The sequence below is a fragment of the Aythya marila genome (genome assembly GCF_965140915.1).
Source record: "Aythya marila genome assembly, chromosome: 33".
NCBI classification, from domain to species: domain Eukaryota; kingdom Metazoa; phylum Chordata; class Aves; order Anseriformes; family Anatidae; genus Aythya; species Aythya marila.
In genome coordinates, this window is record NC_139074.1 from 866,776 (window position 1) to 889,739 (window position 22,964).

Consider the following 22,964-nt stretch of genomic DNA (forward strand, 5'->3'; position numbering starts at 1 on the left):
AGACAGCTTTCAGAGGGATTTGTGCTCAGCATCCCTCTCCCTCCTGCTCCCCATCCCTGGCTGCAGATAGGGAGGATCTGAGGACCAGCAAAATACTTCTATTTTTATTTTTTTTTTTTTTTGGGGGGGGTGGAGGAGGAAAGAAATGTGGAAAAAGCCTTTTCTGTGCTGTGGATGTGTGTGCTGTGCCATGGCTGTGGTCGTCTCGTACACGGGAAATGCGGAGCCCTTGCGAGGTTTCCCGGCAGAGCAAGCAGCGGCTGCTTCAGCCGGGACGGGCACGGGATGTGGCTTGGATCTGCTGCCATCCTTCAGCAAGGGGCCAGGGACTGCTTCATCCTGTGGTTTCGGGAGGGTTTCATCCGGCAGCCTGCAAGGTGAGGGGGCAGTTCGTCCCCCTGCAGCTGTATCCTGCTGCCTCTGTGCTCTTCTCCACTTCCAAGCACGCTCCACGTCCGTGCTTCTTTTCCAAGGCGAGAAGATTTGGGATTGTGCTTGCTCATCCTTGATCTGCGAATCTTAAGGCTTGAACCAAGGGACGATAGCTCCCCCTTCTTATTTGCACCACTCGGGCTGGAAGGAAGTTAATTCATTTAATTTGTGCCCCAGGAGTGTGCCATCAAGGCACGGGAGGGAGGAAAACCATCTCGGTGCCTCTTTTGCTCTTGCTCAAACAACTCCGTGAGGTCCTGGCTGCTCTTTGCTCCCTGCCTCCCATGGGGTGCTGTGCCATGGGGTGCTGTGCCGTGCCATGGGGTGCTGTGCAGTGCAGCGAGGTGCTGGGCTGTGCAATGCACGCCCAACTTTGACAGTGGCCATGCGCCTGGAGAGCTGCAATGTGATGCTTCAGGCCCCCGAGCTGCGCCATCGGAGCATCTCCGTGCACGGACCCAAGCTCTGCACCAGCACCTGGACCTCTGCGCCTCCCCAGGGTGCTGTGTCCGGAGGAAGAGCATCACCAGCGTGGGTGTGGGCCAGAGCCAAGGGAGGTGAGCACTGCCCCGAAGACCACAGCACCGCTCGAGGCCTCATTTCCTTTGTGGCCGCGGCATCGCCGATGCCTTGGTGGAGAGCTGGAGGCTGTCCGGCGTGGTGGCTGCAGCCTTCGTCGCCGTGGCTCTGGGCGATGGAGGATGAGGAGGGCTACACCGTGCTGAAGTTTGGGGCGAAACGCAGCGCCCCACGGAGGCAGCAAGGCGGTGGGATGGCAGGTGAGGCCGTAGGGTGGCGGAGGGGCTGTGGGGTCGGGACAGAGCGGCCGCTGGTGGCTCAAGACCATCAAAATTCTCCTCCAGCCCGAGGTTGGGGAGATGTGGGTTTGGCAAGGGGGCAAGAGATGGGCTTGGAAGGGGGCTTCACTGGGGAGGGTCCCTCGATTCAAGAGGGACATGTGGGATGGCAAATCGGTGGGGTTGAAGAGCAGAAAGCCCCGAGGGGCACCGCGTTTGGTGATCCAAGCAAGCAGGAAGATGCTCCCTCCATCCATTGGGCTGCTCACCCAGAAGCTCCCAACACTCCCAGCGCTCCCCAAACCTTTCCAAGTGCAGTTTTGGGGGCCGCAGGGTGGGCAGAGGGTAAGATGAAGGGGAACACAGCCACGCTGCACCCCAGGACATCTCCCAGTCCTTCATCTCCTCCCAGTTTCGTATCGCATTGCTCTGGCCAGCATCAGCACTGCCGCAGCCACACCATCCTGTGCAGGCTTGAAAATTCCCCCGTGCCCTACACAATTAATACAAACCCAGGACCCTATTTGCTTTCTCATGCAGCAGAGGCGAGGAAGGTTTGTTGTTTTTTTGGTTTCTTTTTTTTTTTTCAAGCTGCAGTTTCCTGTTCGTCTGCGGTGCCGTCATGGGGCCGGATGGAGACACCTTTTCCCCCCCATCCCCTCTGCCCCTGCCACAACGGGGCTGTGAGGGTGGGCACAATCCAGGTTCATCTCATCCCACAGGATCCCATCGAAGCCAGTACCTGGTCGCCAGCACCGGATGGGCTTTGAGCACTGGTTTGGCTGTAGCAGTGATAACCCTGGGGCTAAGAGGTGAGTAGGGCACCACCGAGCCACAAATGAATTGCACCAGCACGGTGGCACCTGCGGGGACAGGGTGACCCTGGAAGCCACCAACAGTGATTTAGCAGTGATTTATTTATTTTTTTAAATTTTTTTTGCAGTCTGGCAATTGCATGGCTCAGGACAGTGCTATGCAACTCTCAACGCATCAGCCACCAGCGCCGAAAACTGGGAGAATGGATGCAGAGGCTGCCTGGAGAGATTTCGGCTGCAGCTGAAAACAGCCCTGTGCAACGCACCCGAGATGGGTAAGCCCATGATCCTGGGGTAACCCTGGCTGTCCGGGCCCATTTTGGGGTACAAAACCACTTAAGAGCGTGGCCCCATAATGCAAAAGATGCTTCAGGTCGCAGGGGACTTGGCTGCAGCAAAATGCTGGAAGGAAAAAGTTGTGCCCAAACCTGAGCTGTTCTTGGATCAAACAGCCCCAAGTCTTGGTCAGAATCCGGCCCATGGGGGCTGGCTGCATCCTCAGGGCCTCCTGTCCCTTCAGATGGCAGAGGGTGCCGGCTGTGTCCCCGGGACTGGTTGCAGCACGGGAACTGGTGTTACTGGGTGTCCCACGAGAGCCGGGACTGGCAGAGGAGCCGGGACGACTGCACCCAAAAGGGCTCTGCCCTCTTCATCATCCGGAACCGGGAGCAGATGGTAAATCAGGGACCTGTTTTGGGGTGGGGGGCAGCTGGAGACCCCCAGCCCGCACCCAGCATCTCCCTTAGGTTAATCATCCTTTTTTTGAGGGGGAGATGGGGAGCAAACAGCACCCATGTCCCCACCATCCCAGCTCCCACCCCTGCCAGGAGCATCCCTGAACCACCCCGATACCCAAAGGGAGGGCAGCTGCACCCCAAGAGGGATGGGACACCCCAAAACAGCCCCACAAAGGGCATCTGCCCCCCCAAAAAAGGATGGGGAGACCCAAAGCAGCCCCACGAAGGGCACCTGCTCCCCAAAAGGGGATCAGAGCCCTCCAACACCCCTTCCTATAGCAGGTGCTCCAGGATGTCACGCAGGGAAGGGGCTACGTCTGGATCGGGCTGGCAGTGACAGGGGCCCAAGGCACCTGGACGTGGCTGGATGGCTCCATGCTGGACACCAAGCAGTGAGTGCCCCATCCCTTGGCTTTGTCCCCAAATCACTGCGTCCCTAAAAACTGAAGAACTCAGTCAGATCCTGCTCCTGGAGGAAAACCTCTAGGAGAACTGTTTTTTTTTCTGTCCCCACCAGCCCCAGGACAGGGACCTTTCTCCTTCCTCCTGCAGGTTCCACGTCTTGGGCTCGGCCACCAGCGGCAGCTGCGCCCTAATAAAAGATTCCCAAATCCGCTCCGAGGGCTGCAACGCTGAGTCCAGATGGGTCTGCGAGAAGGATGCTGTCGCCCTGTAGCCACCCCATGCCCAGCCTTGGGGCCCCAGGGCTTGGGGGGCAAACACCTGCCCTCCTCCTCTTCCTTGGCACCCAAACAAGGGGTGAATGAGGAGGAATGCATTTCCACCCCAAGCTCCTTTTTATTTTTTTTTTTTGCAGCAGGGCACAGGGGAAAACCCAGCTGCAGCCAGGGTCCTGGTGGATGGGGACAACATCTCTGTCCTCCACAGGCTTGCAGGGGGAGAAAGGGGATTTGATCTCACAGCCCCAAAGCTGTGGTCGCAAAATTCCACACAGCTCTGGATAACATTAAATACAGAAAGAAAATTCAGTAGTTTGCCTTTTTTTTTTTTTTTAATATTTATAAGATGATCTTGTAGAAAATCTTACAGAAATAAAAATCAGTGGTTTGCTTTTTCATTTTTTCTTTTTTTAATACATATAGGATGATCTGGTAGAAAATCTTATAAGCTCATAAAAATAACACAAGCACAAAAAAAAAAGCCCGAAGCCTGGGAGAACACGGGGTGCTCATCTCCCCTTGCCTGCATCAGGGAGGGGATGGTGATGCTCAAGCATCCCAAAATTGAGGAGCCCCTCTCCCCTCAGGGCTCAGGGGCAGAGGCGAAGGTGGGAGCCTCTCCCCACCCAGAAGAAAGGGAAGATGCTCTCCCCCCCAAAGCAGGCTTTTTGGAAAGTAAAGACAGGGGGGAGTTGCTCGGCAAAGTAGAAAGCCACTTGTTCCCCCTCATAATCCAGAACCACCCGGATCCTCCTGGGATTCCCACTCGTGGGGAGGGTGGCCGGGGGGGAGGTGAAAGCTCGGTACCGATTCCCGCAGCGCCCCATAGCCCAGATCCCCTCCTCCGGCTGAAACTCCAAGCAGCCCCTCCTGGACAGGGAATTTTGGGCCACGCCGAGGGCCCAGGTCCCACCAGCCACCACCTCCACCTCCCAGCTGTGCCTCCCCACGGTGAAACCCCGGTGGCCCAACACGCAGCAGAAGACGTCGAATCGCCTGGAGTCGGGGGGCAAATCCTGCCCTGCATCCGTCCACCTCACCCCCCGGCGGTCCCGGGACATGATGAGGCTCGCGTGGGCAGTGTCGGGGTCCAGAGTGACAAATGCTGCTTGGGATGGAGAAAATGGGTGGCAGAAGAAGGCCACCCCTTTGGTGGGTGGGTGACCTGTGTCACCCCACCAAAGCTTTTTTCAGCCCTAGCACCACAAATTTGACTCTCCTGGGTGTGTCTCAATATCTTCCTGCTTGGGACAGCTTTGCCTCATGCTAAGCATGGGGCAAAAGCTCTTTTGGGTTTTCAGGAAGCCCACATTGAACTCAACCCATCATTTCCCAGATGCTTTAAGCAGTATTTCAGCTAAAAACGACTGCTGGAGCAGCAGCATCCCCCCAAGCAGGATGTTGTCTGCAAGGACTCACCTTTTCCCTCTCCTCCTGGAGATGGTTCTACTTCTTTCTCCAGTTCAGAGGGTAAAATGTCTAGGGGATGAAGAACAACGTTGGATATCATGTTCTCCAGCTGCTTGCTTCTACATATTTTTAGGATGTTACGGTAGGGAAGGAGCAGACAAATTTGCCTCTCTCCAAGGGGGCAAACAACCCCTGCTCAACCCGGTTGTGCTCCACCATACCTTGAAATCTCCCCAGCGCCTCTCTGAGGATGTCATTTTGTTGAGAAATGATACGGAGCCTCCTTTCCAGGTCCAAAAAGGTCTCCGTCATCCTCCGGGTGCTGCTCGTCTCCCACCTGGATGCAAACCCTTCCCTTTAATCCTGGGGCGTATGGAGATGGCATAGCCTGAGACGATGAGACCATCCCTCCTCCAGCTGCGCCCCAGGTGATATGGGGATGAGGGAAGAGATGGATGTTCCCAAAAATTCCTTCAGTCCCAGGCTTGGAGCCTCCAAGCAGCTCAGTACAGAAGGAGGACACTTGGGTTCCTGTTGCCCTCTGCCCTTTCTCTCATGCCTTCCCCACCCTGGGGCTCAGGGGCACCTTTTTGTCCTTCCAGGTCTCTTTTTGACCCTGCCTGAACCACCAAAACTTTCAGTTCTCTTCCAGAAACCATGGGGATGGTGGCTGGGATGACCCTTCACACTGAGCAGGAGCACGTACCTGCCCACTGTGCTTCTGGCACTCTGCAACAGAAAAAGAGAGAGAAAAAGAGAGAAAAAGCCTCAGTTCCCCTTCCCAAAATCTGGGGGAAGGCTCCAAGCAAAGGCAACACCAGGATTGATGCTGGACCCTCTCCCTTCTTGCCCCGTGGAACATCCAACCTGCAGGAATCCGCTCGTGGGTTGCTCGAGTTTCCTCTCCGCCTCCCAGATGAGGATGTCGAGGAGCGAAATCTCCCCCGACACCTTGGCCTCCTCTTCCTCCTGCCTCCTCATCACCTCCCTGTCCAGCTCCCCCAGCTGGGCCAGGAGGACGACCTCCTGGTCCTTCAGAAACCGGCGCAGCTGCCGAAATTCGGACACAATTTTCTGCCTCTCAGCCTCTGTCTGTGTCTGTAGGACATGGAAAGATAACAGCATGGACCGTGCTGGTCCGGCACCCCAATTTTTCCTGGGTGATAGCAACAGCTTCTTACCAAATACCCCTGGCATCTCCTCTCCCCGCTTGCTTTCAGTTCCAAAAGCTCTTCCCTTTGTTTCTTGAGGCTCTCCAGGTCTCTGTGAATTTGCTCCTGGAGAAAAAAAAAAAAAAACAGTTTGGGGGGATATTTTGGGGGGAGTGGGGAAGGAAAGGATGTGATGCTTGGCTTTTGCTGGGAAAAATTTGTAGCATGGACACGAAAATGAAGAAATAGACACGGGGGGACAAAAGAGAAACTCTTGATGATACTCCAGGAATGCAGTTTGATGTTTAGATGAAATACATTGGAAAATACCCATTAACTGTTTTAGGGTGAAGGTTGTGGCCTGAAAATTAATATTTTCATATTTTTTAGTCAAATCAATTTTTTTTTTTCCTAATTCTCTCCAATTATTTCCAGTTACTTATTTTCACAGTGCAATTACAACCAGAGAGAACTGTAAAAGAAAGCTGGCTTGAAGCCTGCGATCCCAAGAAGCTCCAAGAAACTCCAGCATCCTCTAAGGTGGTCGAAAAACCACCACTTTCAGGTAAAGAAAAATCCCAAATAACAATACCACGGGCCTGACCCTGTCCTCCTGGGCAGGTTCTTCTCTGTGGGCTTCTCCACAAGCCCTCGGTGCACCGCAGCCAGATGCTTTCACATCCCTCCTGAAGGCAAAAGTCCTCTTACGCCACGAGCAGAGCTGCTCCTCCTCTCCACCTCCTTCCAGCCCCAAGAGCTTCAGCTTCTCCGCTAAATGCTCCAGGTGGAGTTTTGGTTGGAAATTCCCCTTCCTGAGATGGTTTCGGTGGCTGATGGCCTCAGCATCTCCGAGCCTTCCTCGCTCTGGACACGATTTGGCCGTGCCACCTCCGCAGCTCAGGTGCTCAGGATCCGGCCGATGCTTCGGGGCGATGTGGTGGGCGCCTTCCTCTCCCCTTTCCTTTGCTCGAGAAGCAGCTGAAGCCATGGCAGCATCTCCAGCCTCTCCCCTTTCCCTTCTCCTCGCCACCTGCACTGGGGTGAAAACACAAAAGGTCTCGGCATGGGCGGAGGAAGGAGAAGCAGTGGAGGGAGGCTCAAATCTCTTCCAGAAGTCATTTTTTGGAAGGGACGGATCGCCTGCTAGCAAGCCCTCTTTTTTTTTTTTCTTTTGCTACTGATGTGGATCTTAACATCTTTTAGGTATCTGGTAAGAGTTTCATTTTACCTAAGTCTCCATCACAGGAGTAGACGCCTCAGATTGGTGTCTCCAGTCCCAGGGGGGGCTAAAGAAGGAGCCAAGCATCCCACCCACCACCATAAACAGACATTTCACCCCAAAAAGCTCAGGTTCTAACCTGCTGTTTGTGCCTTTTTCCCCTTCAGAATCCGCTAGGAGAGACCTTGGTGCAATCTTCCCATGGGAGCAGAAGCCAAGCTGCTTTCAAGGCAGAAAGGCAGTGGGACAGCCAGCAAGACACCAATTCCTCACAAACCCTATGTCAAAGGTGAAAAGTACCTCAAATTGCTAAATATCCCTAAAAAAAAATACAGTCTGGAGCCTCCTGCAGCAACACAACTCCCCTTGTCGTCAGGTTAACCCACCCAGATGGACCACGCAGGGTGCAAACCCAATTTTTATCCATCCCTGGAAGAACATCTCAGCAATGCCAGGGTGGGTGACAGCTTCACCCCGAATGTCCCCAAAAAGACCCTTACCTGTTAGGCAGCAGAACGTGATCCTTGTGGATTTATTTTTTTTTAAAGCATGGGGTGATTTAACCCACAGGGCTCTTCTACGGTGGGTTAGCACAGGCTGTGTGAGCTTACAGGCGGATCACATGTGGGACAGAGGGAAATATCAGCCCTATTTAAGGAAACACGGAGAGGAATGTGCTGCCTGGTGTCTCCCTGCCAGGGAAAGGCTCATATATGACCCCTCTGTCAGATCGGTGTCTCCAACGGAGAATTTGGCTGGATAAGGCTTCAGATAAAATGCTTTGTCATTTTTGGCGATGGGAATAAATGTCTTTTCGAGAGAGATGGGGTGTTGGCAGCACAGTGACCATCCAAGCTCGACCACCTCCTAGGGGCTCAGCACCCCCCAGTAGCACAGCGCTCACCTAACAAGCAGCTTTTTTATCCCATTTTCCAGCCTCTTTCATGGGTTACAAATGGCCCAGGAACTCCTTCCTAAATTGCAATTTTGGATTACATCAAAAACAATCTCACAAACTCACACCGAAGTTGCCGCTGCTTCTCCAAATGTGGCTGCTGCTTGGTGGCATTTGCCACATTGGTAGTTAATTCCTTTAAAAAAGAACCTTTTTATCATGTTTATTTCTGCTTCAAAGTAGGGAGGAATGGTATTTTTTGCTGCTACACCGTGTGCTCTTAAGTTTATATATATAAAATCATCTTCAGGTCCTCAGCCACACATTTTGTCCCTCCCCTCCCTCTTCCCCTTGCATGTGTCCTCTCCCGTCTACTCCATGCCAGTGCCACCACACCTAGGGGTTGCAAGGGCAATAATGAAGGTTTCTGGCCCAAAAAGCTGCAGAAAGAGAGATTAAAAGTGTAGGGCTGAGAGCCTAGGATGCTCTGGCCATTACCCATAGGTGAGAGAAGTCAGCATCCCCTCACCTTGCCTGTTCCCGTGATATGATCCATAGAAAATTTCCCATTTTTATTTTTGTCATACTTTTATTCTTTCACGTTATTTTTTACCTTTTAATTTTTACCCTTTTATTCTTTTACTTCTTATATTTTTATATTTTTACTTTATTGTTCAATTTTTATTTTTAATCTTTATACTTCTTATTTTACTTTTTTTTTTTTTTTTACATTTTTGGTTTTCTTTGCTTTTTGGGGCAGATGTTGCAAGAAGAAGCCATAGGGGCTGCAGGCATCATCCGAGAAGACCTGGAGATCCCCATGCTGAACCAGCTACAAAAAGAAATCAAATCCTCCAGAGAGTCTCAAGTGGTTTATTGTGAGCTGGTACCTACCAGTTGCCCATCCCATGGTGGGGCAAAAGACAAGATTTAATTTAATTTTATTTTTTTACAGGTGGCTAAGAATGAGCAGACATTAAAGAGGAATTCATCGGTGTTGTTAAAGTGCAGTGAAAGGTAAGGACCTTGCTTCCTCCAAGCTCCAGTGGCTTTGGTGATGTCCCTAATTGCCCGCCTCCCATCACAGCTGGCCCCACAATGATCTCAAGCACTGGTTTGACCTTCCCACGATTTTTAGGGCTCCCAGTACCTCACTGGGAGCTTCATGGCAAGACGAACAAGGAACACGAGGGTCATCGGACCAGCGAGAGGGAGCCCAGCTCCACCCAGAACCAAGGCCGGATCCGCTCCCCGGCGAAGGAGGCTGGAGGAAAAGTGAAAATGGGGACTTTGTTCTCAACGTCAAAAAACGCCACCTCCCCCCACTCATAGTCTAGAGAGATGCGGATCTTTTTGGGGACCCGTGGCAGGTTCAGGAGGGTCGGAGGGGAGGTGAGGGCTCGGTTCTTGAATCCCCATTGCTGCACGGCCCAGATCCCTTCTTCAGGATTAAAACTAACGGGTCCCTTCCTCGGCAGAGACTCTCTGCTGACCCCAACGGCGCAGTACTGCCCTTCTGCCAGGTCCACCACCCAGTAGTGGCGCCCAGAGGTGAAGGCTTCACAACCCAGCACGCAGGGATCGGCGTCGAAGCGCTCGGGACTGTCGGGCGACTCCTGCAGCATGTATTCCCATCGCACGCTCTTCTGGTCCTTAGACAGGATGAGGCGAGGGTGGGCTGTCTCGGGGTCCAGCGTCACGTTTGCTGTGGATGAGGAAGAAGAGGGCAAGAAAGAGAATTCAAGCTATTTAACCTCCCCTTTCCTGGGCGGACGGCGTCTTCTTCAAAATCTAATAGGGTGGCTTGTCTTTTTGGAGGCTTGATATCTTGAGATGTTCAACTTTCCACGCATTTACTGGGTATCAGGTCTCCAACATCTCCACATAGGTCAAATATTTTCTGTCTAGGGGTGCCTACCTCCCCTCTTTTAACTATGTTTAACTCATCTGGACACTTCTGCAGTGCATTTAGAGGAGGACAAGCAGGTTACGTTAGCACCTGGGTAAGGGTCACCAGTCAACGAGCGTGCCAAACTACTCACCCAATTTTTCTTCCTCTTTCCCTAGAAATGCATAGTAAAAGATAAATGATTAACTGGTATGCAAACTTAAAACTGAAAGCAAAAGCAGTATTTGTAAAAGGGAGAAAAATGCACTTACTGTGCTCTTCCATGCATTTTCCTAAAAATAAAAATTAAAAAATTGAATATGTTTTAATGAGGGTTTTTCTATTCATAAAATGCTTCCAGCTTATTAATTTATGTTAAATGTACAAAAAAAAAAAAAAAAAAAAAAAAAAAACACACAAAGGAACAAAGGTGGTTTAAACTAAACCACGGGTAGAAGTCACACAATGAAAAAAAGCTAAGATAATAGGTCAGCAGGAGTTCCTGCTACGAGTAGAGGCACTGCTCATATAGTTTGCAGAGGCAGGTAGCGTGTGAGTGCTCTGGAAATTCGTGACCCACTTTTTTGACCTTCTGTGGGTTAGAACTGTGATGTTGAAATCCAGCTTTTAAATTACACGGAGGTTAAATGAAAAAAAAAAAAATCAACAGCTTTTAAGTTGTGAGCAGAGAGGTGCCTGATGGTCATCAGACTTGATGGAGACATGAAAAATTTTCCATTTTCTCATCTGGGAGGCTGCATATATATCCCATCATGTATTAGCTATCAGGGAGACTATTTATTCTGAAATTTCATCTCTGTGAAGAAAAACGACCTGCTGATGCTTCTCCAAATTCAAATCATTTTGTGAATTCAGGCTAATAAATTCTGTCTTCTCATCTCACATTTGTTTAACAGTAAATCTCACAGTCTACCTATTCCAAAAAAGCCCAAAATCTCACATACTTTACATCTCCCGAAGATGAGGAAGGGGACACTCACTCATTTTTGCTTTGTATTCCTCTGAAAAGAAAAAATGATAGAAATGGTTATTGCACATTTCTCTTCCTCCTTGTGTTGTAACTTTATGACTGACTTGGCTCTCAAAGCAAAAATAAATTTCTCTGCCTAGTGATTATTACTTTGCTTGATTAATATAACTCAATGTATGCATCTTTCTGCTTTATTCCCAGTAATAGCTCAAGTTTCCAGAAAACTCCCCAAAGTAGCTCAGGAAAAAGCATAAGAAGGAAAAAAAAACAAACAGGAAACCAACACAGACTTGTGTATTTGTGTTACTGCAGTGAAACAAAGTGACTTACCAAGCTCTGCAGTGAGTTCGTCTGAAAAGAGAGGAAAAAAAACAGAATTTCCATCAGGGTGATCGTACAGATCTGACAAACATACAAAGTTCACTTCTGAGGAAGAAGTTTGATACTTACCAATTTTCCTATCGCGTTTTTCTAAAGAAAGGAAAACAAGAAAAACAAAAGTCAGATTTGTTCTATTTTCCCACTCGCACAGAATCTGCAACTGAAAAAAAAAAAACAAAAAAAAAAAACAACACAACCAACAACAAAACAGACCATAAACACTGTGTGTTTGGTTTTTTGGAAGGCAGGGAAAAATACTCACCCATTTCTGCAGACAGTTCATCTTAAAAGGAAAAAAAACAAAACAAAATGCTATTTCATTTTTCTTATAACTACAGTAGAAGTCATGATTTCATGCTGAATTAGAGGATTCACACCCAAAAAATTGGATTTTTTTCCATGGTTAACCTGAACATGGGATCTAAAAATAAATGTAGGGTATTCTCTTGTATTCTGTGGATATATACTTAATGGATGAGTTATTTTTAATGGAATATGCTGGATTTTAGATATTCTTGAGTATCTAAGACAAGGACAGGAGACTGAATACCCATGGGAAGAACACCCATGAGATGGGGGCCAGATGCCTGTGCACCTTAATCCTCCCCAACTTTATCATAAGCCAAATCCTAAACCCACCAAATTCTAACCCATGTAATCCTAGATGACATCATCAGCCCTTTGAAGAGCCTTCAAATGCACCTCAGGGTTGCATTTTGCAGAGGAAGGAGACAGCCACGTACCGATTTTGGCATCACGTTCTCCTAAAAAAAAGGAAAAAAATATAAAAGAAAGGAAAAACAATGTAATTATTTCTAAATACTCCTCCCTACTTTGTGTGCATTTATCATCTGGTGATAAACCTGATATTTTTCTATTCTGTACAGAGAATTATAAATTGTAATTCATGTTGCCTCATCTTTTATATAGATTAACCCATCTCCTAATTTACTTTCCTAATTTTAAAGCAAAGGTCACAGTTAGTTCAAATATAAACAAGGCATTTTCAGGAAAAAAAACACTTTATTTGATTTTGCCAAAAGGACTTACCCAGCTGTGTAGTGAGTTCACCTAGAAGGAGCAAAAGGAAACCAGGCTTAAATTATGAATTAAATTCATAATTTTATTCATGAACTAAATGAATTGTAGAGGTTTCTACATTTCTCTTCTAAAAACAAATTTAGTGATGTTAAATTTTAATTGCTCTCAGGGGATTTAAATACCATGGAACTAAACAAAGTCCTCAATAATAAAAGATCCTCAAATCAACCCCATTATTTTCCAAAGTCTTTATTTTCAAAAAAAATCCTACAGATTGGCATTTGGGTCATGCAGGGAGAATGAAGAGATGCAAGCAAGTAGCAACTTAGGATATGAATGGTCATATTAAAGGAAAAGTGCAAGATTCAGAGCAAAACCTGCACCTGCATGTGCTTTCATTTCGTACTAGAGAGAACAAACTCTTACCAATCTGGGCAGTCTGCTTGGCTGAAAAAGAACAGAAAGGAAAAGTAAATGTTAGAAGCACCCACCCTTTGTTTCATGGTTTTGCAAATTGCAGCTGGAAAATTTCTCCTGCAGTGCTGCACTGCAATGCAGTTATTATTTTTCTAAACTGAGATATGAGAGAAAATGTAAAACTCAGAACAATGTAATAGATTAGCAGAGAGAAGAACATTAAAAAAAAAAAAAAAAAAAAAAAAAAAGAGAGAGAAAAAAATAAAAAGAGAGAGAAAGGGAAAGAAAATAAAGGGAGAAGGTAAAAAGAAATGACTTACCAAGCTCTTCAGTGAGTTCCTCTTAAAGGAAAGAAAGAAATGGTATCATTAGGATCTGATATTAAAAAAAATCTTTAATTTGACACAGAAAAAGTGAAATAACACCAAAGTGAACCTCAGGAGGGCTGGAAGAACATGAGATCTCAACAGAAATCTCATGAACGCTCCCCATACTCAAACAAGGGTAGGGGAACACTGCAGGAATTGGGTTTTTAGGGGTGGAAGAAGCTGTGTTATCCCTCTATGACCCCATCCAGAGTACCCAAAGGACCCAGGAAATGAGAACATTACCCACCTATTTTTTTATCACGTTCTCCTAAGAACAAGAAATTGGGAAGAAAAAATAATTTTAAAGCATCAGTTGATGTTAAAACAGAGATAGCTTTTTTCCCCAAACACCTTTTTCTTATTGGTTATTATTTGAAATTCCATTTTCTCTTGACTCTCATCTCCCTCCATTTAAGCCACATTTCTCCTTACATTAAAGCAACAAAAAAAGCTCAGAAAAACTTCAGAAAATTCTCACCATTAGTTTTTGTTAAAGGTTAAAAAAAAAAAAAAAGGAATCACCTACCAAGTTCTTCAGTGATTTCATCTTGAGGGAAAGAAAAACCACAGGTTGCTATTAAGACAGGTTTATTTCACAGATATTATCTCTTTCTCTATTTATTTTTTTTTTACCTCTTCCATTAGATGACCCAAATATCTTCCCCTTTTTTGCAGTTATCACCTTACATTGTGGAGATGTGTACAAAGCTTCCCATCCCAAACCTTTCAAAGATAAAATATCAAACCCTCTTATTTTAGAATTAAAATTAAAATCTTAAAATTACAGGAAGATAATTAGATTCCATCACAGGAAGATAATTAGGGGGCTGGAATCTGTTGGATATTCATTTATCAGAAGAAGCTCAGTGGTGCTTATTGGTTCTTCTGTCATATTCTCCAACTAAACCTCTCCAAAAATAAGTGAAAAAAAAATAAGACTAGAGAGAAATTCCTATATATTGCAAGTAATGCCTGCTGGAGATGTGCCAACATGCTACTTGTGATAAAGATGCAAAAATTCAACTTCATCAGTATTAAACTTTACTGATGTTTGCTTCATGCATTTATTGGGTTTCCTTTCTGACGAAGTTCAAAGAGGAAAATAAGTGTTTGGTATTTGCTGTTGGCAAAGGAAGGAAAAGACTTACCAAGTTCTTCGGTGAGTTCATCTTAAAAGAGAAAAAGAGAAGATTTTCGTTAAAAATACCTCGTCTCCCTGCTCAGACTCTGTTTTTGTGAGAGACTGCAATTTCTGTATTACTCTGAAATACTCATATCTAACTTTATATAAGTACATATACACATAAAAGCCTGTATATATTTTATATATATGTGTATATATATATATATATGAGCCCTCCTTCCTGCTAAACAAAGATCTTAGAGCCAAACCACAGGATGTAGACACCTCCTCAAAATAAAATACAGGAAAGAGGACTTAGCACTTAAGAAATAATAATAATTTTATACCAGACCAACTGTCCAACTAGTGTTCCAGAATAATTTCCATCTCACCAACAAGTTTAATAGGGCCAAAGGGGTTTTCTGCATCAGCAGGAAGGAAAATGATGCTTACCCCTCTCTAGATCACTCTCCTCTAGGAACAAAAAAGGAGAAAAAAAGATCAGAATTCATATTATTCCCATACTTTTAGTTGCATCCCTCTTCCCCATATGAGTTGCATTTATTATTGTGATTTCAAATGAGTGAGAAAATTATATTAAACACATGCCATTTATTTATTTTAAAAAATAAATTCAGCTGTATCAAACTCACATGCAAGTAACAAGATTTATATTTACATGTATTTTTGTAAAATATATAAAGAGAAAAAGGAAAATGGCTTACCAAGGTCCTCAGAGGATTCATCTGCAAAAGAAATGAGAATTAGTGTGCATATCCAGCCCTATATACACACCATCATCCCATCCTTTTGTGATCTACCATGAGAATGCATTTAAAAAAAAAAAATAACAACTCTTACAGTTTATATTTCAGCCCCTAATTACATTAGATTTTAGTCTGGAATCTGATATACAATATTTTACTCATATATATATATATACACACTCTATAATTACAAACTCCCTTGTACCTATATTTAGTAGAAAGGAAGGTAAAAATCACTTACCAGCTTCCAGACCTTTTAATTCCTCTAAAGAAAAGAGAAAAAGAAAATGTGAAACACTGATTTTCCCATTGCACAACAGATTTTTTGTATCAAGCTCATTTCTATTCCATTGCAATTTTTTCCTGTGCATGACTGTAATCTGTTATCCATTCTAAAAGTCACCTACACCAGCCCTTTATCCAGATCCTTTTAGAGTTATCTCAGAACCAGCCAACCAGAAGCATGAGACAACAACAACAACAAAAAATGCCCCCCAAAAATCCAATCAGTTTTGTGAAAGAAGCAAAATAAACTTACCAAGCTCTTCAGTCAATTTTCCTTAAAAAAGAAGAAAATATGTTTTTTTTTCTAATCAGTTAATTTCCTTTGCAAGGATGGGAGAGGGTTGTGATGGGGGAACTTGAGGATACCAAATCCTCTAACGTGGGCAGATTTACTCATGCCTCTTAATTCCATTTTTTTCACTATTTCAACTAAAATGCTAAGCCAAAACAGTAGCAGCAACATCATCGTGCTTGTGACCACCCAGCCACCCCAGGGAGTGCATTTTCAGAAAAATAAGAATGACACTTACTGATGAGGGCATCCTGGTTTCCTAAAATTAAAACAGAAAAAAGGGAATGCTAAATGAATAAATACCAATTTTCTCCCCTTTTGCATTTTTACTGCATACGAACTTGGCAGAAGAAAGTCACGAAGCTTTGCAAAAAAGCATCGGTTTCACATGTACAACCGTGGATATTTGTTGTTTTCACATCAAGGACACTAGTTGGAGGAAACTCCAGGATTTTGCCTTTCCCATGAAGGATTTGTGTCTCCGAGAAGAGAAAATGGACTTACGGGCTTCCAAATCACGATCCTCTGCAAACAGATGGAACAGAAATTATTCCTAATTATTATCTTTCCTGCGGGCTTTCACTGCAGCACCTCTCTCAATGCCTTGACTTCACCAATGTTTCACTTTCTAGATTTATTTTTTTTTCCCAAAAAACTATTTGCCAAATTGCAAGCTGCTTTTGGGGCAGCAGTATTTTTGGCAAAAGGATGGAAAAGCCATCGGGGTGAATAAATAACCCAAGGCAGCATTTACATTGCCTTCATGCTGTATTTCCTGGTGGAAGGAAATGCACTTACCTAGCAGCTCGGTAAGACGCCCTTAAAGGAAAATAAAAAAAGATATATTAGTTCAAAATAGAGCTTTTTTAACATCCGTTGTATATAAATAAAGGATTGGGACATGAGTGTTGTTGGCCTGAGCCCAAAGCCAATTTTGACAGCAGCAGAATTCAGGGTCCCATGTGCAGCCCCATTCCATTTCATGACACATTTGTGGGAAAAGCTTCATTTTTACTTATTCTTTCCTTTCCCTTCACTTATACTCATTAGTAAGGAAGTGAAACAACTTGGGTTGCTTCCATTCAAGCCCCAGATTTATGTTTTCTACACTTCTCTGAGAATTTCTCTATTCTGTCTGTAGGATTTTAAACACTGACTGCTCATTCAGCGCTTGCATATAGCAAGAAACCTCCTCAAATAATAATAGAGTATGAAAAATAGCACTTACTTATCTCTGCTTCATGTTCCCCTAAAAGAAAAATAAAAAAAAAAAAGAATAAATAAATAGGAACTACTGCTTTTGCCTTCTCCTTGTGTCCCTGTATCATCAGTATGGATTGTAAAGTTCTTAAATTGTTTTATTCTTTTTACTATTCTCTGTTTAAAAACCATAGTCAATGTTAATATTAAAAATGTATAAGATATGTTGGAATAAACATTTGTGGGAGGAAAAGGAGGTCCAAAAATATGACGCAAGGATTGTCCAAATGGGTCTTTATGGCAAGAAATAAAATGCCATAGCCAGCACCACAGCAAATGCTGCAGAAAAGCAAATTTTGATCGTCAGCAGGGCTTTGGCAGCCTGTGGATCTGCTGCTGCTTTCTGCAGCTGCTATTATATTTATTCCCTTCCTCCTGGGCAGTTACAAACTCACATTGTCCATGATCTCATCCATAAAAATAGTGAATGAACTGTGGCTATGAGGATAACATCAAGCACAGCCTTGGCTTGGGGGGTCGAGGACGATACAAGGCAGGATACTTACTGATTTTTTCATCCCGTTCCGCTGAAAATAATAGAGAAATAAACATAAATTAGCATGCAGTTTGCCAGCATTGCAGAAGTCCAGCTCTGCAGAGGGTTTATTTTGGTGTGATTTTTTTTTTTTTTTTAATCTCTCACATTGTTTGGAAGTTGTATTTTGGGGAGCATTTATTTTCCTGAGCCTTTGCATACTTAGTTCTAAACTTGATTAAAATAGAAATTCCCCCACCCCTTTAAAAAAATCAGAAATGTGGACAAGACACAAACAAACAAACAAAAACCGTGATGACCAAAAAAGGGAATTTCCTTACCAAGTTCTGCTGCGTGTTTCCCTTGAGGTAGAGAAAAAACAGGAATTTCATCACTCTTTTCTCAATGACATCACTGAACAACATAAATAAATCTAGCCTAATTATCAGCTGAGGATATGTTTTTCTATATTAAATAATAATATTTATATGTCAAGTGAAACTCAAACATGGACAAAATAGAATTAATTTCTGATAGGAAGAAGGAGTGAGTAGAGAGGTACGTAGATGAGATAAGTTATCATATATAAATATTTTTGCTTTCATTCTTGTTCACAACTCTTGATTGTATCAGACTGAGAGCATTACACACTTAATATTTATAATTTCTCTGGATTTGTAAATCCAATCTCCCTGAATCCAACCTTCTCAAGCCATCGTTGGTGCATAGTTTTGATGCTCTCTCCCAGGTCATACCATTCAAAATTAAAATGTGCTCCTTTGACATTTTAGGTGCACTAAAATGCTCAGTAAATACCTTAGGCTTAACTCACACAGGAGAAAAAGTAAGGCACTTACGAAGTTTCCTATCGTAGTCCCCTAAAAATAAACAGAAATAAATGATTACTGCATTGCTCAAAGTCTATCCTTGGGTATCGTTTCCACCTAAATTCAATAGGAAAATGACTTACCGACTTCTGCAGTAAGTTCCCCTTAAAAGAGGGAAAAAAATGTTAGTTTAAGGGTAAGTTTTTTTCCCCCCTCTGTGAATACACAGACAATAAATGGTGATTCATGAGATTTTAATAATAGAAATTAATTACTTTCAGAGTAAAACCATGCTATAGGTACGATTCTTTTTAATTCTTAAATGTCTACGTTAATCAAAGTTTTTCAGCGTGTGATAAATATATCATATAAATATATCAATTACTGCATACTCACTTAAATAACTGAAGCAAACAGCTTTTTCTATAACTAAATTCACAAACAGATTTGCTTCAGAGGAACACCAGACCTACCTATTTTTGTATGACGCTCTCCTAAAAACAAGGGAAAAATAATTGCGTGTTATTTTTCATGGTCTCTACTTTTCACTTTACATCTCTTTATTGTTACTCACATAACAAGGGGATTTTTGCTTTAACCCTTATTATCCCTGTTTCCAAGTACTTTGGGGTTGCATAACTTTGGGGTTTTTGACTTCTTTACTTCTGCATTTAAGATGTTGTTTTTTTTTTTTTTACCAGGTTCACGAAACACATGGAAAAGGGCAAATATACATATAAATTAAAAAAAACAATGCAAGAGGAAGGAAATGGACTTACCAAGTTCCACTGTGAATAATCCTTAAAGCAAAAAACACCATTAATTCCCATTACTTTTCTGAAACACCCCAACATGAGTCAAGCCCTCACCCTCCAGCCTACGTTAGGTCTTTCAACATGAGTTTTCCCCACTAGGTTTTCCTTGATCCCCCTTGAAATTTGGCTTCTGCCTTCCCCCAGCCCCTGAAACCCAAGAGACTGTTACTTCTCGTGACCCAAATTTAGATTAATTTAAGAAATTCCAGCATCCTTTCAATGCTGAAGCACCAAGCAAACCACCCTCACGTGCAGGCACCCACATCCATGAGCCTTTTGCAGAGAAGGAAATATCACTTACTAATCGTTGCATCACACTTTGCTGAAAAAAAAAAAAAAAAAGAAAGAAAACCAGATACTGATCAGTTTTTGGTTCCTCTATTTGCCCTTTTCCACCAATTTTTACTCTATTTCAGCAACACATCAGCAATGCTTAGAGACATCTGCTGTAATTACACCAAAACGTGTTACAAACTTGACCCCTCATTCACTCGTCTACTTCCCAACGAGATCAAAATGCACATGGGAAAGAAAATTACTTACCAAGTTCTGCAGTTAGTTTCCCTAAAGAGAGAGGAACACAAGTTTATTTTAAATAGATCCTTTTCTCTCCTACGTGGAGACATCGTAAGTAATTCTCTGGCTTAATCTCACATGTTTTAGAAAAGAACAACATAATGTATAGTAAAAATATGTAATAAAAAATATAGTCTAACAGAATATTAAATTGTGAGGAAAATCACTGATTTGGGTAATCATCCAACTAAGAGTGATGTAAGATTTTGAGCACAGAAACACAGAATTTGAGCAAACTGGTGTCAGGGAGGAAAGGCAGACTTTAGAAGACACACCAGCAAGTTGAGGAAGATCCACCTTTATACCCAGATTTTACTCATCAGGAGGAGAACGGCACTTACGAAGCTTTTTGTCTCGGTCCCCTGCATAGAAAAGCAAGAAAAAGGAAAAAAAAATTAAATTATTAAACACGGTGCTGCCCCTTTGCCCAAGGACAGCAGGTCTGCTGGACCCACAGCTCACTGAAAAGCTGATTTTGCCCCTTTTTCCAATTTTGTTTGATTAAAAAATAAAATAAAAAGAAAAGAAAAGCAAATAATCTGTACATTGAGGTCACATTGGCCCCAAGCAACTTGGTCTCACCTTGGCATAAGCCTTGGTGAGGACCAGGAGGTTGGATCAGAGACCTGCAGAGGTCCCTCCAACCTAACTGCACAAAATCGTGCAGATTTAATCGAAACAAACCCCATGGGATGTTCTGGTCACAAAGCAGACTTACCAAGCAGAGCAGTGAGCCTACCTAGAAAGAAGAAAAAAATATATGATTTCAGTTAAAGCAGCAAAAAATCAACTCCAACAAAGAGGTTTCTAAGGATAAAACTGTCAGCGTGGCATGGAAAAAGAAAAAAAAAGGACTTACGTATTTCTGCTGAGAGCTTGGCTGCAAGGAGGAAAAACAATATTAATTTTTATTGTTTTGTCTTCCTCTGCAGCCCCATGTGTACAATCAAATTTGGGGAAAATAATCTCATTTATCATTTTTCAGGGATAGTGTATCAGAGAGGCTCCTCTCCCCCAAACCAAGGGATAATTTTTACCCCAAAAGCACTGTGAAGAATGACACTTACTTATTTTTCTATCACGCTCCTCTGGAAAGGAAAGAAGGAGAAAAAGAAAAATAAACAGGAAAAAAATATTAAAAAATATTTCCTTCTTTTTATGTGTGTGTATAGCATCCCTAAAGCACTCAGATCAGGAAAATTTCTTTTTCCCCACTTTATACTGGCAGTTATATGTTGAAATTCCACTTTTTTGGGAATGTTACTCAGTCTCCAAAAGAAATCCTGATGTCTTTGCAGACTGGAAATTTAATTTTCCTGCAGGAAACATCCTTTCCACTCCCATTTTCAAAGATAAAGTACCAGGCACATAACCTCCGTAGCACCCATCCAAATTATTTGTAAATACAACAATGAGCTTAAGCAAATCTGTCACCTTGCTGTGGTTTAACTTTGCAGAGAAAAAACAATTGCACTTACTGATTTTCGTATCACATTCACCTAAAATGCAAACAGATAAAATAAATATAGAGAAATGCAAAGCAGCCCCTTGTGTATCCCTTATCCCCTCTTATAGGGCTCTGCCTTCCCCCAAAAAACCTCAAACCCAACAGAAATTTTATTCCATGACCACCTTCCCCTAATTAACATTTTAAAAATAAGTTTTTTTTCAAGGAGGACGTGCCCTTTTAACCCACCCATTCTTCAAGTAGGGGAAAACACAAACTCTTCGTATTTCTTGTTATCCCCATCACTTTTGCAGAATTAAGGAGAATTTTAAGGCAATAAAACTCCTTACCAAGGTCTGAAGTAAGTTTTCCTTGTATAAAAGAAAAAAAAAAAAAAAAAGAAGATTAATTTAAATTATAAGACATAAATCTGCTGAATTTATTTCTCTGTGAATAAAGCCTAGCTGATACCATGCTGCATTTCTCTTTCCCCAGGGATAATTTATAATATAACTGCACCACACTGATGCTAACGAGAGCAACGAGCAGGTGCTGATGCCCAGAAAAAGCCCCTTGGGAGAAGGGCTTGGTGAAAACAGACTTATACTATGGGGAAAGAATCTGTCCCTGCATCTGTGGAATTGGTGGTGATAGAAGGAAAAGGGTCGATCGTAGCCCAAAATCCCAAATTCTGCCACATCTGCAGGTTGGTATGAAGCTAAAACATCCCATAACATCTAAAAATGATAGTAATCAGATCCAAAACAATGGGGTTTTATTCTAGAAGAAAAGAAAAATGACACTTACTAATTTTTCTGTCACGTTCCTCTAAAAGAGAAAAGAAATATCAGTCATTATTAAAAGTCCACCGTGTTCGTGAGCCTCAAATTATCTTTCAAATCCTATTTTAATTTTTAAACTGGTAATTAGAATTTGCAGTTAGGCTTTGGGTTGAATTGCTTGGCCTTAATTCTAGCCCAGATTGGGTATACGTGGGGTGTATGTGGGGAATAAGCAACTTTTCCCCCTAAAATCTTGCAGTGAAACAAAGACAGAAAGGAAGGAAAATCACTCACCAAGCTCCGCAGTCAGATTGTCTTAAAAGAGAAAAAAAATAAAGGCAGATTTTCCCAAGGATGGGGTAAAAGGACAGCAGGGATGCTCCTACCCTTCCTTTGATCAGAAAATAAGGCAAATCTGTATCTAACACCCTACCCATCATCTGCATCTCTTGTGACATCTACCATGAGTGATGGGACAATGAACTGGAAAAAAAGGGGGAACTTTTGCAAAGTTTAAGGAATTCTTGCAAATTTTAATCCCTTTCCCTCAATGAATAATTAATTCCTCTCTGCCCTGTGGGGCATGGTCCATCACTTGGTCTTCGTCTCAGAAATTCCCAAGGATCTCTTATTATTGTCTTTTTGGCTACAGCAACCTGCAAGCCCACAGTTTTCTGTGCTATTCTATTGTATTTATTTATTTATTTTTTAATATTCTTGTTAAAAATGAGTATGCCTCAAGCTTATCCTGCCTTTTTAAAATCAGGCAAGAGAACAGGGAATAAACCCCAGGAAAATCGTGTCTCAAGCTATATAAAAAAACATATTTGATGGGAGGTAAAAATAAAACTTACCTATCTCAGCTGTGAGTTCCCCTTAAAACAGAGAAACAGATTGGGATTCGTGTTAAAGGACTGCGATTTGATTGAGTTTGTTCTCCTTGAGCCTATGAATTTGGTGTTCATATTACCAAGTAGGGTCAAGCATAGACCCTACAGTGGATGGGACCATGGGTCTCATCTGTTACGTGGCATCCTAAGTACTCATGCAGGGTTCATTAAACAAGAAATTCTCTTATCAGACTCTATTTGAT

At 43.4% G+C, this 22,964-nt stretch overlaps 3 protein-coding genes across 3 annotated transcripts; 1 reads left to right on the forward strand and 2 right to left on the reverse strand.

Moving 5' to 3' along the window:
* Positions 1–157: 157 nt before the first annotated feature.
* Positions 158–3,817, forward strand: LOC309889163 (uncharacterized protein). The gene is made up of 6 exons (XM_082781910.1): positions 158–1,211; positions 1,952–2,041; positions 2,173–2,319; positions 2,565–2,719; positions 3,061–3,173; positions 3,334–3,817. Exons 1-6 carry the CDS (start codon positions 752–754, stop codon positions 3,455–3,457), a joined length of 1,089 nt encoding a protein of 362 aa, XP_082638036.1. The 5' UTR covers positions 158–751; the 3' UTR covers positions 3,458–3,817.
* A 136-nt stretch (positions 3,818–3,953) lies between these two features.
* On the reverse strand, positions 3,954–7,010 carry LOC309889267 (tripartite motif-containing protein 10-like; the record flags this gene model as incomplete). Its single annotated transcript, XM_082782029.1, has 6 exons — positions 3,954–4,626; positions 4,881–4,940; positions 5,093–5,221; positions 5,732–5,969; positions 6,053–6,148; positions 6,627–7,010. The coding sequence occupies 6 exons, from the start codon at positions 7,008–7,010 to the stop codon at positions 4,052–4,054; spliced, it is 1,482 nt and encodes a 493-aa protein (XP_082638155.1). The 3' UTR covers positions 3,954–4,051.
* A 1,979-nt stretch (positions 7,011–8,989) lies between these two features.
* LOC309889268 (uncharacterized protein) lies at positions 8,990–22,329 on the reverse strand (the record flags this gene model as incomplete). Its single annotated transcript, XM_082782030.1, has 32 exons — positions 8,990–9,841; positions 10,179–10,199; positions 10,297–10,317; positions 11,026–11,046; positions 11,346–11,366; positions 11,466–11,486; positions 11,659–11,679; positions 12,140–12,160; positions 12,864–12,884; positions 13,175–13,195; positions 13,470–13,490; positions 13,749–13,769; positions 14,371–14,391; positions 14,799–14,819; positions 15,071–15,091; positions 15,354–15,377; positions 15,651–15,671; positions 15,928–15,948; positions 16,194–16,214; positions 16,488–16,508; positions 16,918–16,938; positions 17,456–17,476; positions 17,766–17,786; positions 18,282–18,302; positions 18,395–18,415; positions 18,725–18,745; positions 19,031–19,051; positions 19,368–19,388; positions 19,610–19,630; positions 19,984–20,004; positions 20,361–20,381; positions 22,305–22,329. The coding sequence occupies 32 exons, from the start codon at positions 22,327–22,329 to the stop codon at positions 9,330–9,332; spliced, it is 1,170 nt and encodes a 389-aa protein (XP_082638156.1). The 3' UTR covers positions 8,990–9,329.
* Positions 22,330–22,964: the final 635 nt, after the last annotated feature.

Excerpts from the sequence above, each read along its gene's own strand:
- LOC309889163 (XM_082781910.1), top strand. The coding sequence starts at position 752 with ATGGGGTGCTGTGCAGTGCAGCGAGGTGCTGGGCTGTGCAATGCACGC. Across the intron at positions 2,042-2,172 it reads GATAACCCTGGGGCTAAGAG|TCTGGCAATTGCATGGCTCA; the intron begins GTGAGTAGGGCA and ends TTTTTTTTGCAG. Across the intron at positions 3,174-3,333 it reads TCCATGCTGGACACCAAGCA|GTTCCACGTCTTGGGCTCGG; the intron begins GTGAGTGCCCCA and ends TTCCTCCTGCAG.